Source organism: Galeopterus variegatus, unplaced genomic scaffold (genome assembly GCF_000696425.1).
Source record: "Galeopterus variegatus unplaced genomic scaffold, G_variegatus-3.0.2 Scaffold4511, whole genome shotgun sequence".
NCBI classification, from domain to species: Eukaryota; Metazoa; Chordata; class Mammalia; order Dermoptera; family Cynocephalidae; genus Galeopterus; species Galeopterus variegatus.
The window spans coordinates 1-18,226 of NW_007730622.1; the positions used below are offsets into that span (position 1 = coordinate 1).

Genomic DNA, 18,226 nt, shown 5'->3' on the forward strand with positions numbered 1-18,226 from the left:
ACAGAGTGGGAGAAAATATTTGCAAAATATACATCCGACAAAGGACTAATATCCAGAATATCTAAGGAACTCAAATAACTTTACAAGAAAAAAACAAGCAACCCAATTTAAAAAATGGGCAAAAGAGCTAAGCAGGCAATTCTCTAAGAAAGATATACAAATATAGCAAGTTCTAATATTTTTTGTTGATTGAATAAATATTTCCTAGGTTACACGCGAAAAGGAACTCTCATACATTGTTGGTGGGAATGCAAAATGTTGCAACCCCTATGGAAAATGGTTTGGAGGTTCCTCAAACAATTGCAGATAGATCTACCATGTGACCCAGCTATCCCACTGCTGGGAATATATCCAAAGGAATGGAAATCATCAAGTCGAAGGTATACCTGTTCCCCAATGTTCATTGCAGCACTCTTCACAATAGCCAAGAGCTGGAATCAGCCCAAATGTCCATCATGGGATGAGTGGATACAGAAAATGTGGTGAATACTACTCAGCTATAAAAAAGAATGAAATACTGCCATTTGCAACAACATGGATGTATCTTGAAAGAATAATATTAAGTGAAAAGAGTCAGGCAGAGAAAAAGAAATACCACATGTTTTCACTTATTGGAGGGAGCTAAAGGTGAATGAATCAATTCACATACATACATATACACACACACACACTCTCACACACACACACAAAACCAAACAACAACAACAAAAACAAAACAAAAAAACCAGGGGGGGGAAGAGGAAGATATAACAACCACAATTTTTTTTTTAAGTTCTTACAACAAGCAAATGGAGGGGACACACTCGGGTGGGAGGGGGGAGAGGGAGGAGGGAGGGAGGTTTCGATGATGGGACATAATAATCAAGTACATTGTATATTGACAAAATAAAAATAATAAAAAAAATGTTTTCAGAATTATTGACTCCCTTTCTATATCTGAGGGTTGCACATCTGATTCAACCACGTATAAAAATGAAAATAAAAACTACAATAATTAAAAACAACACAGCATAACAACTATTTATAAGGAATTCTTCTGTATTCAGTAATACATTCTACTCAAGATGTAAAGGACATGGGAAAAGGTTCTTAGGTAATATTGAAACAGTACACCATTTATAGAAGGAGTGTCATCCTTTGCAAGTGCCTTCATCAACAGACTCCTGGAACCACCCTCCAATACCAAGGGATAGTTGTGCATTTATAGGGCTTCTTTTTGGTGTGAGTTCTCTGATGAAACATGACGTGATTTATGCCAAAACTTTCTCCCAGTCATTACATTAACTGGGACTTTCCCACGTGTGAATTTGTTCATGTATATTGTCGTGAGTTCCAGTAAACTGTTTTCCCACATTCCTTACATTCACATGGTTTCCCACCTATGTGAATTCTTTGATGGCTGAGGTGTGACTTTTGGTTAATAGCTTTTCCACATTCTTTGCATTTGTATGGTTTCTCACCTGTGTGAATTCCCTCCTGCTTCCGGATGTCTGACGTGGGTAAAAGCTCTTCCAGTCTTTACATTCATATGGTTTCTCACCTGTTTGAATTTTTTGATGCCTACTGAAGGATGACTTGTGGGTAAAAGCTTTTCCACAGTCTTTACATTCATATGGTTTCTCACCCGTTTGAATTTTTTGATGCCTACTGAAGGATGACTTGTGGGTAAAAGCTTTTCCACAGTCTTTACATTCATATGGTTTCTCACCCGTTTGAATTTTTTGATGCCTACTGAAGGATGACTTGTGGGTAAAAGCTTTTCCACAGTCTTTACATTCATATGGTTTCTCACCCGTTTGAATTTTTTGATGCCTACTGAAGGATGACTTGTGGGTAAAAGCTTTTCCACAGTCTTTACATTCATATGGTTTCTCACCTGTGTGAATTCTCATGCTGCCTGATGTCTGACTTGTGGGCAAAAGGTTCCCCACAGTTTTACATTCATATGGTTTCTCATGTGTATGAATTACCTCATGCCTGCTGAGGCCTGTCTTCTGGCTTAAAGGTTTTCACATTCTCTACATTCATATGGTTTCTCACCTGTGTGAATTCTCTCATGATTCCTGATGCCTGCATTGTGGGTAAAATCTTTCCCGCAGTCTATACATTCATATGGTTTCTCACCCATGTGACTCCTTTGCTGAATGGTGAGGCTTGACTTTTGGTTAAAAGTTTTTTCACATTCCTTAAGTTCACATGGTTTCTCACCTGTGTGAATTCTCTGGTGACTGTGGCAGTGTGACTTTTGGGGGACATTACTGTAAATTTTTTTTTAATATTCTTTACATGGTTTCTCATTTGTGTGAACTCTGATATACAGTAAGAGGTGACTCATGTTAGAAAAATTCTGTACATTCGTTACATCCATCTGGTATTTCACTTGTATGAATTTTCTGATGCCTAATGAGGTGTGACTTCTGGTTAAAAGTGTTCCCACATTCTTTGCATTCATATGGTTTCTCACCTGTGTGTATTCTCTGATGAACACTGAGGCATGACTTTTGGATAAAAGTTTTTCCACATTCTCTACATTCATATGGCTTCTCACCTGTATGAATTCTCTGATGAAGGCTGAAGGATAACTTGTGGGTAAAAGCTTTTCCACAGTCTTTACATTCATATGGCTTCTCACCTGTGTGAATTCTCTCATGCTGCCTGATGTCCGACTTATAGGCAAAAGGTTTCCCACAGTCTTTACATTCATATGGTTTCTCACCCGTGTGAGTTCTCTGATGAATGCTCAAGTATGACTTCATGCTAAAAGCCTTTCCACATTCTTTACATTCATACGGTTTCTCACCTGTGTGAATTCTCTCATGCTTCATGATGCTTGACTTGTGGCTAAAAGCTTTTCCACATTCTTTGCACTCGTATGGTTTCTCGCCTGTGTGAGTTCTCTGATGAGTGCTGAAGCTTGCTTTTAGGCTAAAAGACTTTCCACATTCTCTACATTCATATGGTTTCTCGCCTGTGTGGTTTCTCTGATGATTGCTGAGGCTTGATTTTCGGCTAAAAGCTCTTCCGCATTCTCGACATTCATATGGTTTCTCACCTGTGTGAATTCTCTCATGCTTCCTGATGCTTGACTTGTGGCTAAAAGCTTTTCCACAGTCTTTGCACTCGTATGGTTTCTCACCTGTGTGAGTTCTCTGATGAACACTTAAGGAAAACTTTCGGCTAAAAGCTTTTCCACATTCTCTGCATTCATGTGGTTTCTCACCTGTGTGAGCTGTGGGATGAATGCTGAGGCTTGAGTGTTCATTAAAAGTTTTTCCACATTCCTTACATTCACATGGTTTCTCACCAGGATGAATTCTCTGATGACTGCTGCAGTGTGAATTCTGGAGAAAGGTTTTACCACATTTATTACTATAAAATGTATTTTTATGTTCTTTACACGGTTTCTCACTTGTGTGAACTCTCTGATATACAGGGAGGGCTGACACATGGTAGAAAAATTTTGTACATTCTCTACATTCATATGGTTTCTCACCTGGGTGTATTCTCTCAGGATGGCTTAGGAGTGAATGCTCACAGAAGTTTTTTCCACAGTTAATACTTCCATAGTACAGTTCTCCTGTGTAAGTTCCCTGAAGCATTGTAAGGTCTGACTTCTGACAAAAATTTTTCTCCTGTTCGTTACAACCATAAAGATTCTCCTGTATAGGTGTTCCTTGATGGGAGGTAAGGTACAGTTTCTTAACAAAAGATTTCTCACATTCAGGATATTTATAGTGTTTCTCTCCTGTGTGCATAATCTGATGTTTAGTCAGTCCAGACTTTTCACAGAACATTTCCCCACATATACCACATTGAAGAGTTTTCCTTTCTACCTGATTTATTTCTTGGACAATGACAGCTGACTTACCTTTCCCATATTCATTATACTTATAGGCGGTCTCATCCACATCAATCTTTTTATGTGTAAATATTATTGCCTCTGTCTTGGAGGATTTCCCTTTTCCACTGTATTCTAAAGTCTGCTTCCCAGTTTGAATATTGGGATGCTGACTAAGATACTCATGATGTCTGGGCAATTTTCCAGTTATATGATCGTCATTAGATTTCTTTCCAGCAGGCATCTCATCAGCCTCTCTAGGAAAAAGTGCATTCTGACATATGTAAAACTCATTTCCCTTTCCTGAATACTTTCCATTATGTATAATCTGATTTAAAACATGATATGAATTCAAATAAAATGATTTTCCTAACACAACTTTCTCCTCAGCTGATGTGTTGCTGTTGGTGATTACAATTTGCTGCAAGCATCTACTACCATGACTTTCTTGGTTCCTCTCCATGAGGTCATCATCTACCTGGACATCTGAAATGAGAAAAAAAAAACTATTAATGAACCACACAGAAGCATATCTCATTGATTGCTCAAGTAAAGGTACAAAAGTGCCTTCCAATCCTAGTGACAAAAGATTTTATTAAGAAATCAATAATGGATGTTGGTTTCATGAGTTTATGGAATTTTTTCTTACTGACAATGTAATATTGTAGTATTTTCTTTTCTTTCTTTCTTTCTTTTTTTTTTTTTGAGACCAGCCGCACCGCACTCAGCCAGTGAGTACACCGGCCATCCCTATATAGGATCCGAACCCACGGAGGGAGCGCTGCTGCACTCCCAGTGCCGCACTCTCCTGAGTGCGCCATGGGCTCGGCCCAATATTGTAGTATTTTCTAATGTTATATCATGTTTTCCTTTCCCTCTTTGTTCATTTTTAAATTTTAATTTGAGTAAACATTTAAGAATTTTTATTTTCTGCCTACATGTAGTTTTCAACTAAGCACCTTTCATTTTTTTACACCATTTTCTCTGCTTCATTTTTACAACAAAGGGTGTCTGCTGCTGCTATTTTCTCATTATTTCACAATGAAGATGGCTAGGTTTTCCATCATCAGCCACTTTCGGGTATGGAAGTGAGCCAATTTTTTATCACATGTGCAGGAACATGGCTGAGGATAAGGATTTTGCGTTTATGTTTATATGCTTTACACTTCTTCCTTAGAAAATGGCTATAGGAATGTGGAAGTTTTTCAAAGAATAAAATATCCTTTTCTCCACCCTACATAAAGATAGCTTCCTCCAAGTTTTTCATTTAACCTGACTTCCTCTGCTTCTCATAAACCATTAGAATAAAGGAAACATTACTTCTCCACCCTAAACACCCACTTCTGTTCTAAAATATTTGGTTCTGTATCCAAGGCTGTTCCCACCATCTTTGGAAGAGGTTCTTCTGACTCCTTCTCAAATCAACTTGTATTCTATTCCCAATTTCTGGTACATGGACCACCACTTGATAATTTATTTCTTATGAAATCTTTTGTGTAGTGAAGTTTTGGTGGTCTTCTATTCTCAAAAAACAAATCTCCTGCACATTTCTCATTTTGGTTTTTTTCCGAATGATTTCCATGAAGAAAACAGAAAACTGCTAACTATGAACTCCACTCCCAATCAACAATCTTATCCCCTCAACATGGAACCCTTAGTTCACATGGTCTTGGCACCCAGAATCTTCTGGTTTTCCTTCAAAGTCAAGGACCACCCCTTTTGTTCTCCCATGCAGGGAAAACTTCCTCAACTTCATGATTTTTGATGTGGTGGTACAAGGCTCACTGCTGTACCTCTTTTCCTATTAGTGAATTGCTATGTGATATCTTGCACTACTTTGGGACTCTGTGAAGAGTCCCCACCAGAACACAGGCCCTCACCAGATGCAACCCCTTGACCTTGGAATGCTGAGCCTCCAGAACAGACTTGTAAGAAAAAGATTTTTTTCTTTATAAATTACCCAGTTGCAGGTATTGTCAGAAACAACAGAAAACAAACAGATACAGTATGAAAAAAATGTACATGAGAGTTGAAGGACAAGTACAACTGAAAATGTTAATAAAGCAAAATAGGAAAAATAACTGTCAAAGAAGAGAAATTTAGGAATTAAGATTTGGGGTACATACAAAACAGATTCAGCCAAATAAAATATTGGGATGTACAGGGGACACCCCACCTTGGAGATTATGTAATACGGGATTGCAGATGAGCCATCCTCAAGTCTGGGACTTGGAGGAAAGATTGCTAGAAACAGCTGAACACTTCCAACATCTAATGTGCTTTACTTTTTTTGGCTTCTGCACTGTATGTGCTGACAAATCTTGCGGGATCTGGTTTGGGCATTCTTCTATTGTCCATGGCTCTGCTCCTTCTAACTTGACAATCACCTCAGCTTTGTTAATGCAGTATTCTGTTAATGGGAAGTAATGTAGTACTTTGTAAAAGTGCTAAGTCTGATCCTTGGAAGAATCGCAAGAGCTCAGCTTCAGACGTTGTGCAATAAAGAGGCCAATTTGAACCTCATGAGAGAGAGCACACTTTTCCAACAAATGTAATCTCACCAAAATAGCATAAAACCCTATAAATGGTTCCTATATTTATGAACAAATAAGAAACTGTTTCTCCTGAAAGTTATTGGAGAGTTTTACTCACTCAGTGACACCAGGTTGCTGTAGGTCTCCAGCATCACATCCCTATACAAAGCTCTCTGAGCATCATTCAGGTCCTGCCACTCCTCCCAGGTGAAGTCCACAGCCACATCCTCAAATGATACCAAGTCCTGGAATGACACATTGTTCTCCACTCAAGTCAACATTTCTGGGTCACAAAACAGAAATCTGGGAGTTCACACCTCTGTGTGTGCATGTGTTGTATGTGTCTTATATAAGATGCCACTTTGTTGTACTCCACAGAATGGGAAGAAGAAAAATCAAAGTATAAATATCCTGGTACTGTAATAAGTTATCAATTAATAAAAATAATAAAACAAAACTTAGTTTATACCTTAAGAAATATCCTTCTTGCTAGTGATAAAAGTGTGAATGAAATTTTGCTCTTCCAAGGAGAGTATAAACAGGCATGAAGACATAGGTATAAATACATACTTGAAATACTGAGTTAGATGAACAAATTTAAACACAAGTTCAATATAGACTGGCATAAGAAAAAAATAGAAAACAGTTTTATTTTGTACTCAGTTTGCACTTCACTCAAATGCCAAAGATGTTAAACTCTTCCAAGTGAACTGCATGGTCTCATGAATATGAGGCAACAGCAAAAGTCCAGTCACAAGAACACAAAGAACACACCCCACATTAATGGAACTACACACAGCACCATGTCTGAGTGAATGATCTTGGGCAGCATAAGGGAAAAGCAATATTAAAGCAACTGATTATAGAATGATTCTGCACTTAAGTATGGGACCTATTTCAAACAGTAAAACATTTAATGTAGTTATCATTTTTTAATTACTTATGAATTAAAAGTACATTAAAAAGGCATTGCAAAATTTCCTTCCTATGTGCCAAAGGATTGCTTGTGTCCACACCAGGTTGTACACTGCAACTTTCTAAACCACAGGGTGCAAATAATGTGGTCCTGTAAATACATAACTTTATGTGCATTTTAATAGTCATTCACTGCAAGGGGAATGGAAAAGGCTTTTAGGGAGAGTCAGAGGGAAAAGGAAAACAGGGTGAAAGAAGACCAACTACATTACAACATAGAGAACAACATAGAGAAATAAGTACACAGAAGAGAGACTTAACACTATAAAAAAGAAACAGGGAATGAAAAAGCAGAAACAGAACATGGTAGTAATTTGCTGTGCAGAAATTAAAAAGAAGAGTTTTACTCTCAGGCTATCAACCTAAGCACAGCTAGTTAGGTCCTGGCACTGCAAAGCAAAGTTTGAAAAATGGGAGAAAAATGTAACGAGCAAAAGTGAAACAGACTTGAATACATAATACTTGAAATATCTGTGGAAATGTTCAAGTGGCAATTGGTTGTACGATTCCAGCATTTAAGAGAGAAAGTTAAGCTGACAACAAAGATTTGAAAAGTATCAAAATTTCCATGTTATATGAAGACATCAGAGTGAATGAACCTGAGGTTGAAAATAAAAAAAGAACAAGTACAGAATCTGCAGAAACACTTTATCTTTAAACACATGATAGAGGGGAAGAAAAAGTGGCACTGCATCATAATACAGGAGTTAATTCTCCCAGAATACATTTCTTAATGTGTATGTGCCTTACAATAGATCGTCAAACTACGTGACACCAAACCTAATAGAAGTTCAAGGAGAAATAGAAGAACCCACCATCAAAACTGGAGATTTCAACACCCTCTATCAAAAATGAACCAATTCAGCAGACAGAAAACCATAAAAGACACAGTTAAACTCAATAACATGATCTGGATATAATGGATATCTACAAAGTACTTCTTCCAACAACAACAGAATAGACATTCTTCTCAAACTCACATAAAAAAAATCAATAAGAAGACCATATTCAGATTCACATAATGCACGTTAGGAAAATTAAAATAGAAATCATACAATATGTGCTCTCAGACCACAAAAGAATTAAACTAGAAATTAGTAACAGAGCAATGACTACAAGATCCCCAAATAGAGTGGGATTAAACAACACACTCTGGGCTGGCCCGTGGCTCACTCGGTAGAATGCGGTGCTGATAACACCAAGGCCCTGGGTTCGGATCCCATATAGGGATGGCCGGTTCGCTCACTGGGTGAGTGTGGTGCTGACAACACCAAGTTAAGGGTTAAGATCTCCTAACCGGTCATCTTTAAAAAAAAAAAAAAAAAAACACACTCTAATACATTGGCTAAAAAAAGAAAAAAATGAGAAACCAAGAAAATTAAAAATATTTTTAATACATGAAAGTGAAAATGGGGCTGACCAGTTATCTCACTTGGTTAGAGCACAGCCTTGTAATGCCAAAGTCAAGGATTTCGATTCCCATACTGGACAGCCACTGGAAGAAAAAAAAGAGAAAATGACACCAAACTTTGTAGGATACAGAAGTAACAGTGTTCTCACAAATTTTTATGACACTGAATGTGTATGTTAACAAAAAAATCTAAAATCAGTAATCTATGTTTCCACCTTTGGAAACAAGGGGGAAAAAAGAGCTAATTACATTGAAAGGAAGCAGAAGAAAATACATAAAAACTAGAACAGAAATAAAATTGAAAATGAAAATCTGGAGAAAAAATAAACCTCTGAAAAGTTGATTTGTTAAAAAGAACAATAAAATTGATAAGACTATAGCCAGGCTAACTAAAAAGATTATGAGCACAAGACAGAAATTACTAATATGAGAAATGAATGACAGGACATCACTACAGATGCTGTGGACATTAAACAAATAATAAATACTGTGAACAACTCCGCACACATTTCACATCCTACTTGAAACAGACCAACTCCTTAAAGGACAGTTTACCAAAACTCACACACACAAAAATACACAATGTAAATAGGCCTGTATCTTTTATGAAAATTGAGAAAATAATAATGCTCAAAACAGAAAGCACCTGGCCCAGACGTGTACACAGCAGAACTGAAGCCAACATTTAAGGAAGAAAATATACCTCCTTCCTACAATCTATTGCAGAGAGTAGAAGTATTTCCCAGCTCATTGTATGAGAAAAGCATTACCTCAGTACTAAAACCAGACAAAGATGTAATGAGAATAGAAAACTACAAACTGTTACCTCTCATGAACATACATGCAAATAAGCTCAATAAAATATTAGCAAACATAATCAATGTCTAAAGAGAATTATGCACCATGACCAAGAGGTATTTATCCTAGGTAGGCAAGGGTGGTTCAACATATGAACATCAATTAATGTAATTGATAACATGAAAATACTAACAAGAAAAAACAAAAAATTACATGATCACATCAATAGATGCAGAAAAAAAGGATTTGAAAAAATACAGCATCAATTTATAATAAAAGTTCTCAGTAAACTAGGAATAGAGGTGAACATCACAACTTAATAAAGATTATCTACAGGAAACTGCACCTAACATCATCCTTAATGGTGAGAAACTCAAAGCTTTCCCAGATAATCAGGAACAAAGCAAGAATGGATCCTCTCATCGCTCCTTCAACATCACACTAAAAGTACTGGGTAGTGCAATAACACAAAGAACTAAAATAAAAGATTTACAGATTGGGAAATAAAATTGTCATTAGTTGCAGATGATATAGTTATCTGTATAAAATATCCTAGCAAGTAAATAGAAAACCTTCTGGAATTAATAACTGATTACAGCAAGGTTGAATGATACAACATTAATATACAAAAGTCAATCACTTTTCTATACCCCAGCAATGACCAAGTAAAATGTAAAACAGGGCCGGCCCGGTGGTGCACTCAGTAGAGTGCAGTGCTTGGGAGCATGGCGGCGCTCCCGCCGAGGGTTCAGATCCCATATAGAGACCGGTCCGCTCACTGGTTGAGCGCGGTGCGGGCGCGACACCGAGGGTTGCAATCCCATTGCTGGTCATGAAAAAAAAGACAAAAAGGAAAAAAAAAAGTAAAACAAAAAACACAATACTATTTACATTAGCAACTCAAAAAAGAGAAAAGAAAGTTGAAAATTATCTACCTCATAAGAAATTTACATCAACAATACATTTTAAAAACACCTACAACTAAACAAAACAAATAGTCTGATTAAAAAATAAGCAAAGGGCTTCAACAGACATTTCTACAAAGAAGATATACAAATGTCTAACAAGCTCATGGAAAGACGCTTAACATCATTAATCACTAGAGAAGTGCAAAACCACAATGATGTATCATTTCACACCTAATACAAAATAAGTATTGGCAAAATGGAAACTTTGTACACTTTATGGGAGTATATAAAGTGATGCAGCCCCTATTAAAAAAAAAATAGTACACTGACTTCTCAAAAAATTAAAAATAGAATTACCATAGGAATCATAAATCCAAGTTTTGTGTATATATCCAAAATAATTAATAGCAGAATCTCAAAAAGATATTTCCACACCTGTGTACACAACAGCATTACTCAGAGTTAAGAGGTGAAAGCAACCGAAATGTTCAGCCATGAACGAATGGATAAATAAAATGTGGTATATACATACAAAGAAATAATATCTAACCTTAAGAAGAAAGGAAATCTTGACACATGCTATAACATGGAACCTTAAGGACATTATGCAAAGTGAAATAAGCCACTCACAAAATGACAAGTATTGTATGATCCCACCACTGATAAAAGTCAAAGTGTTAGAAACACAAAGTAGAATGGTGGTTGCCAGTGGCTGGGAAAAGGGGGAAATTGGGAGCTGCCATTTAATGGATATAGAGTTTCAATTTTCCAAGATAAAAAACTTGTGGGTATCTCCTGCACAACAGTGTCGATATACTTTAAAGTACATGAAGGTTAAGAAATGATTCAAGGGCCGGCCTGGTGGAGCACTGCCCTAGTGCGCCGCTTGGGAAGTGTGGCGGCGCTCCCGCCGAGGGTTCGGATCCCACATATAGACCGGTTCCCGCTCACTGGCTGAGCGAGGCGCGGGGGCAACACCGAGGGTTGTGATCCCGTTGCCGGTCCTGGTCTGGTACGGGAGCGACACTGAGGGTTGCGATCCATTGCCGGACACGGAAAAAGACAACAAAAAAAGAAATGATTCAAATGGTAAATTTTATGCTATATGCTTTTTACCAAAATTAAAAATAAACTATTTTAAAAGCCAATAGCTGAACCAAAATAAAATATTTTTTAAGAGTTCATAAAAAAGTTAGAAAATGAAAAGCAGATGATTAAAAGACAGATGAGGCAAATACAAATGCAAAATGGCAAAAGAGCACACTTAAATTAAACCTTAACAATAATAAGTTTAAATGGAATTGCATTAAATATTCTATTTAAGGCAAAGACTGTCAGATTTGATAGGAAAATAAGACCCAACAATATGTTGTCCAGAGAACTACATTTGAAATACAAACAGACTAAAAGTAAAATAATGAAAACATATCTAACATAGCAACACAAATTATGAAAAGCTTAAGTGGAAATATTGATACCAACAAAAGAATCTTCAAGACAAATTACATTACTAGAAATAAATGGAACACTGAAAGATGTGGGCCACACTACCACTTCCCACAATATGGAAAAAGGAAAGGGTATCTCACTGTCTCAGGGTCTGCCAAAGGAGACTTTTGGGCACAAAGGAAAAGTGCTACCTGGCCCCCTCTCTCTGTCAGTAAGAAAATAAAAGAAGGATGTTCAATATTCAAACAGAATTTAGAGAAAATATGAAGGAGCCAGGACTTGCTGAGTTTCAAATAAAACTATTTTCCATCCATTTCTCCCAGAAAAATATTTTCAAACTGTTTTTGTGGCAAGGATCAAATCCACTGTTTTCCAAAAAAGATAAAAGACCAAAAATATTCCTCTTTTTCTAAGTACCTTAGGATCTGACACACAGATAGTGCCTAGTAAACAATAAAACTTCAAAGGAAATAGCCACCTTGGAGAGAAGGTGTTTTAGTCCGTTTGTGTTGCTATAACAGAAATACCTGAGACTGGGTAATTTATAAGGAAAACAGCTTACGATTCTGGGACAGCCACATCTGGCATAGGCCTCAGGCTGCTTCTACTCATGGTGGAAAGGGGCAGGCAGCCGGCGGGTACAAGCAGATCACATGGCGAGAGGAAGCAAGAGAGAGAGAGAGAAGGTGCCAGGGTCTTTTTAAGCAACGAGCTCTCACAGGAACTAATAGACCAAGAACTCACTCATTAATCCCCCCTCCCCCAGGGAGAGCATTAATCCATTCATGAGGGATCTGCCCCCATGACTCAATCAGTTTCCAACACTGCCACACTGGAGATCAAATTTCCACATGAGTTTTGGAGAGGACAACACATCGAAACTCCATCAGAAGGGGAGGTCAGAGAACAAAGGGCCTGATTCAGAATGTGTGGGGGTTGGTCTAATGGATTTTAGCACAATGGAAACCCATGTTTTTATGGCAGTGAATACACCAGATAATTTTCTGTATCAAAATGCCAGAGTCAGAAAAAAGTAAAAAAAGGACATTGGATCCAACATATATTAACCAAAAATAGGTAAAGAAAGTCAGTCAACAACAAACTGAGGCATTCAAGGAAAAGGGATTGACAGAGAATGGGGAGAGCCCAGAAGACACAGTGAAGAGGCACAAATTATCCTTTCCAGGGACAGGACTGGGCACTAATGAAATACTAAAGCAGGTGCCTGATGGGAACATGTAACTACTCAGACCAGTGCCCTCAGCGTGCTGCCCCTTCTCACCAACCCTGTCTGAAGAAAAGTACACACATGGTCATGCCTGACTGTTCACTGTAAGCTGGATGTGTGTTTAAAAGATGACAGGACACTGGAGCTTATTTAGTTTCGTTTTTTGTCAACTGCACAGTGGCAAAATATCTCTAGGGCTCTTGAGAGGGGCAAAGTACATTTTGCATGCAGTAGAAATTTATGGTCAGAGAACAGACTGTGGTCTATTCAACAGTGCTGCAAAGTCTTGCTATTCTTCTTATTGACAGGTGGAATCTAATTGCCTTCCACTTGAATCAAGGCTGGTCATAGTGATGTGCCTGACTACAAGAATACATTGGAAGAGATGCTTTGGTATCTGAGTGGAGATAACAAGAATCCTTGCAGCTTCTGCCTGGGCCTCTTGGACACTTGTTGTGGCAGAAGCCAGATAAACCTGACTACCCTGAGAATGCCACTCTGTGAGGAAGTCCAACATGGCCACAAAGAGAGGGCTGGATGTCTGCTCAGTGTTCCCAGCCACTAGAGTTCTTCCAGCTCGGAGAAGAGACATTGTGTAGCAGCGAACCCACACCACCCTGTCCAGTTTACTGACTCAAAACACTGTGACATGTAATAAGAAGATGTTCTTATTTTAAGCCATGAAGCTTTGTGACACTTTCCTGCACAGCAGATCACTGGAACGCCAAAAAAGTTATTAGAGACCTTAGGTAGTACTTTGATTTGAAACATGAAGAGTGTAGGTTCACACTGAATGTTAGATTCAAAACAAAGAATGAAAGCATTTCACATCTTCTGTTAGGTCTCAAACTATGACTGTGAATGTAAATGTTCAGTTAACTGGTTTGTCAGTTTTTGTTCTTAACTAGCTGTTAGCTACAGTTCTACTTTAAAAACATATTGATGACTAACGCACACACCCATTTTTCTCATTCATTTTTAAGTAATTACCTGAAATAGGAGAAGAATAAAACACAAACTGTAAGAAAGTTTAAAAACATGTTGGGTCATATTCAACTGCAAACAGATAACTGTACATTAAGAAAAACTACAAATAGAATCACTGATGTAAATTTATAGAAGCAAAAGGTAAACATTAAGAAAATTTGTACTTTCTGTTTTTATTATTCCATGTCGTTTTACTGACCATTGTTCAAACATGTCCCAGTAACTCCTGAAGGCTTTCTCTCCATGGACTCCTAAGGATGTCACCACAGGTGCTGGCTAGAAGCATAGGTCACCAAGGATTGAACCTCACAGCCCAGCAAACATTTCCTTCAGGTTTTTACAAGAATGATATTTCTAGTGGAACAAAGTTACTGTCTTTATGAGTACAAACATCTCCTCCTATACTGGCAGTGTATATAGAAATCAGAATAAAATGAAAAGACCAAACAAACAAAAGTAGCAGGAAGTAACACAAGATAAAATTAGACCCAAGAAACAGGGAGGAGTCCAGGAAAAATTTCATTTTGGTGGCTTGTGTCAGTGGTTCTGTGGTAGTGAAAACACATATAACAGAAGAAGGGGAAGTAGTTTTAATTTTAGATTTATTGACCTTGAGGTGATATTTTGGGTTTTTTTCCTGGCAGCTGGCTGGTTCAGAGATCAGAACCCTTGACCTTGGTGTTAAAACACCATGATTTAAACATCTATGCTAACAAGCCAGCCCCTTGAGGTGCATTTTGGGTTTTTTTGTTTGTTTGTTTGTTTCCTTTTTGTCTTTTTTCGTGACCGGCAACGGATCGCAACCCTCAGTGTCGCGCCCGTACCAGACCGGGACCGGCAACGGGATCGCAACCCTCGGTGTTGCACCCGCACCTCGCTCAGCCAGTGAGCGGCCGGTCTGTATGTGGGATCCGAACCCTTGGCGGGAGCGCTGCTGCGCTCCCAAGCGGCGCACTGTAGCAGTGCGCCACCGGGCCAACCCTTGAGGTGCATTTTGAATAGCCACAAACCTATGATCAAAAGACTAGGGAAGAAGTACAACCTGGAGACAAAGAAGAGTGCAAACTACAGAGGACTGAATCAGTGAGAAAGAATTTCACATGAGAAAAACAGGGCCCAGGATGAAGCACTTTGATAAGCTATGTTATAAAGAAGAAAGTAGAAGAATTCAGGAGAAAAGAGCAAAAACCATCAGTGAAGTCATGAGAGAAACTAATAAACTAACACAGAGGAATTTCCAGGAGAATATCATGAACAGTAGCTCAAAATGTAGTAGAAGACTCAAGTTAGAAAAAGACTAGAGAATAGTCATTGAATTTGACTGTAATTTAGGTTATCATTCTAGGTTTTGCCTGTGAATCTCGTACAGCCTTCCAAAGGCACGTGAAACTAGATTTATTCTAGAAACTTTATAAAAAGCTTACTAAGCAACTTGTGCCTTAGAACTAGGTAACAATTTCCACTGCAGAAAGTGAGAAACGTTTATTTCCAGGTAAACAGTGAAAAACTTTCTAACACTGATGGTGTTGCGGAATTTGGTGCCACCAAGTCTTCATATCCGAAGAGAATTTGGCAGATTCTCTTCTCAAGTTCCATTCCAATAATATAACCAAGCTGTCTGCCTTTTTTCCACGACATCACAAAGACCAGAGAAAAATTTTTATTCAACTTGGATGACTCTAAGGTCTTGCAAACTGCTATATCTACATGCCACCTTTATCTTATGAATGTACATTTCTTTCAAGTTGAGTTTTACTCATCTATACTTTTCAATTTTAATTTATACATGCTATAAAGCTCACATAATACAATAAAAAAAACTGAGTAATAAATAGCCAGAAAACTCACCAGAGATTTATTCATCTTTTGTTGCTCTTGTAAACCCATAGCACACTGTGGCAGCATAGCTGGGAGAAAAGAGAATGGAGTGGACTAAGGAGAGAACTGTTGTGGCTTGGCTCTAGATTCTCCTTCCCAAAACTCTCTACTTATAAGCTGAAAAAGAGAAACAAACAAAAAGCCTTCCTGTGAGACAACAGTCCATAACGCCTCAATAAGGGGCAACAAGACCCCATTAGAGATGCACCTACAAGTACATTAATAGCTACACATTACATACAATTTATTTTTGGGTCAATGAAAACATACATAGCCTACTGACTTAACATGAATCAATATTACCTAAACATATAACTTAATGCCTTAAACCAAAGAAAAACACATTGTGACATCACTAGAATTAGTGTTGTAGAAATCATTTGGCTATATTACCTGTTACCCCATTGATAAGTTCACACCTGACTCCCAAAAAGTGTTTCCATTACAACACATCTTCCTTTTATGTATGTAAATATCTGTATAGTGTGCATCTTGTAACCCAGCACACGATGCCCATGATTATATAGGTAAACAAAATACACATAATTTATATTTCTTCTGGTACACTGATCTCTCTGTACCCAAGCCCTCATATAGCAAGCTCTGACAATAAACTAGTCTTTGTCATGTGACCTGTTTTCAACACTGGCACGTTAGAAAATGTCATGCAAACATAGGTTTGAAAAGTACTGGCCATTGGTGCTTATCTCTTAAACAGTCAACTGTGAAGAAGGCTGGGGAGACACAGGGCCCAGCCAAGCGTCAGCACAAACCACAGGACATGTGAGTGAAGCCATCTTTAACCAAACAGCCTCAGTCAAGGTACCAGGTGACTAAATCCAAATGTGTAATCAAGGGAACACTAGAATGAGAACTGCCCAGCTTAATGCACCCCAAGATGTGGATTCATAGAACTTCAAAAAAAATAAGATGGCTGGGTTTTTTTAAGCCATTGAGGTTTGACTTGTTTCTTACACTGGGCCGGCCCTGTGGCTCACTCGGGAGAGTGCGGTGCTGATGACTTGTTTCTTACATAGCAAATACTGAATGATACATCTAAGTCCCCAAAACTCAAAACATATTTAACAAAATTATATAGGGGAGAAAGTCTGAAATTACAAGTCAAATACGTTCAATATACCTTCACAATCACAGGTAGAAGTTTTAAAAGATCACAATGAACGTTAACCACATGTATTTCAGTGAAATTTCTATCCCTAATAGAGGCTATGGGATTCATAAAAAACAATTATTTGCACATCAGTAAACTAAGCTGTAAGTTTTGTTTGTTTTGTTTTGTTTTGTTTCCTTTTTGTCTTTTTTACTGACCGGTAACGGGATCGCAACCCTAGGTGTCGCGCCCGTACCGGGGACCGGCAACGGGATCGCAACCTTTGGTGTTGCGCCCGCACCGCACTCAGCCAGTGAGCGGGAACTGGTCTCCACATGGGATCCGAACCCTAGGCGGGAGCGCCGCCACGCTCCCAAGCGGTGCACTCTCCAGTGCGCCACTGGGCCGGCCCATTGTTTTGTTTTTTACATCACATACAAGTTGTTTACTTTAAAAATATATAGCATAAAAAGGGTGTTCCTTATAAGTGAGTAATGCACTGTACCAGGGTATTTTCAAAAGTTTGGGGAAAAATAGAATAAAAAGAGAATAAAAATCTTTCCACGAACTTTTTGAAGCACACTACAATTTAATTACATTTAAGAAATTGATTTTGAGTAGAAGGGAAGTACAGTCTAATTTTCCCATTTTAAATAATGTGAAACTGCCTCCGATATATTCCTGCAAAAGTTCTGATTTTAAAGAACAGCTTATTGACATTAAATGGGAAATACTTACATTATTTACCCTTTGAGGTGACATAATCCAAAAAAAGTACTGGAGTTAAAAAAGGATAGAGATGTTTAAGGCAATGTATGTTACAGTAATGTTTGCTCTAAGTTGACTTCAGCATTACAAAAATAATCTCAAAATAGAACATGTTTTGACTTAAATGTGGCAAAATGGAAAATGCTAGCCAAAAAGTCAGGATGTGTAACATCAACAAATCATGTAACCCTGGGCAAGTCACATTTCCTCATATCCAATTATTTTCACTTTTCTTACAAGGTAGAAATATGGGAAAAACCATTCCTGAATGACCAGAAAAGAACAATGAAAATAGAGAACTCTCAGCACATCTCTAGATGCCAAATTTGGCCATAGGCTGG

General features: G+C 38.0%; 1 protein-coding gene and 1 long non-coding RNA gene across 2 annotated transcripts in view; both read right to left on the reverse strand.

The window, feature by feature from the left end:
- Positions 1-1,306: 1,306 nt before the first annotated feature.
- LOC103603229 (zinc finger protein 665-like) lies at positions 1,307-6,523 on the reverse strand. Its single transcript, XM_008587720.1, is given in 5 exon segments — positions 1,307-1,460; positions 1,541-2,011; positions 2,014-2,221; positions 2,340-4,324; positions 6,491-6,523. Coding segments are annotated over 4 exon segments (2,790 nt in total). The 5' UTR covers positions 4,302-4,324; positions 6,491-6,523; the 3' UTR covers positions 1,307-1,311.
- Positions 6,524-8,720: 2,197 nt separating this feature from the next.
- Positions 8,721-18,226, reverse strand: part of LOC103603227 — a 10,882-nt gene continuing 1,376 nt past the window's right edge. The window contains exons 2-3 of the long non-coding RNA XR_551594.1: positions 15,977-16,123; positions 8,721-8,842 (exon numbers count right to left, since the gene is read on the reverse strand). This is a non-coding gene — a long non-coding RNA (uncharacterized LOC103603227). The remainder of the gene's footprint in view (positions 8,843-15,976; positions 16,124-18,226) is intronic.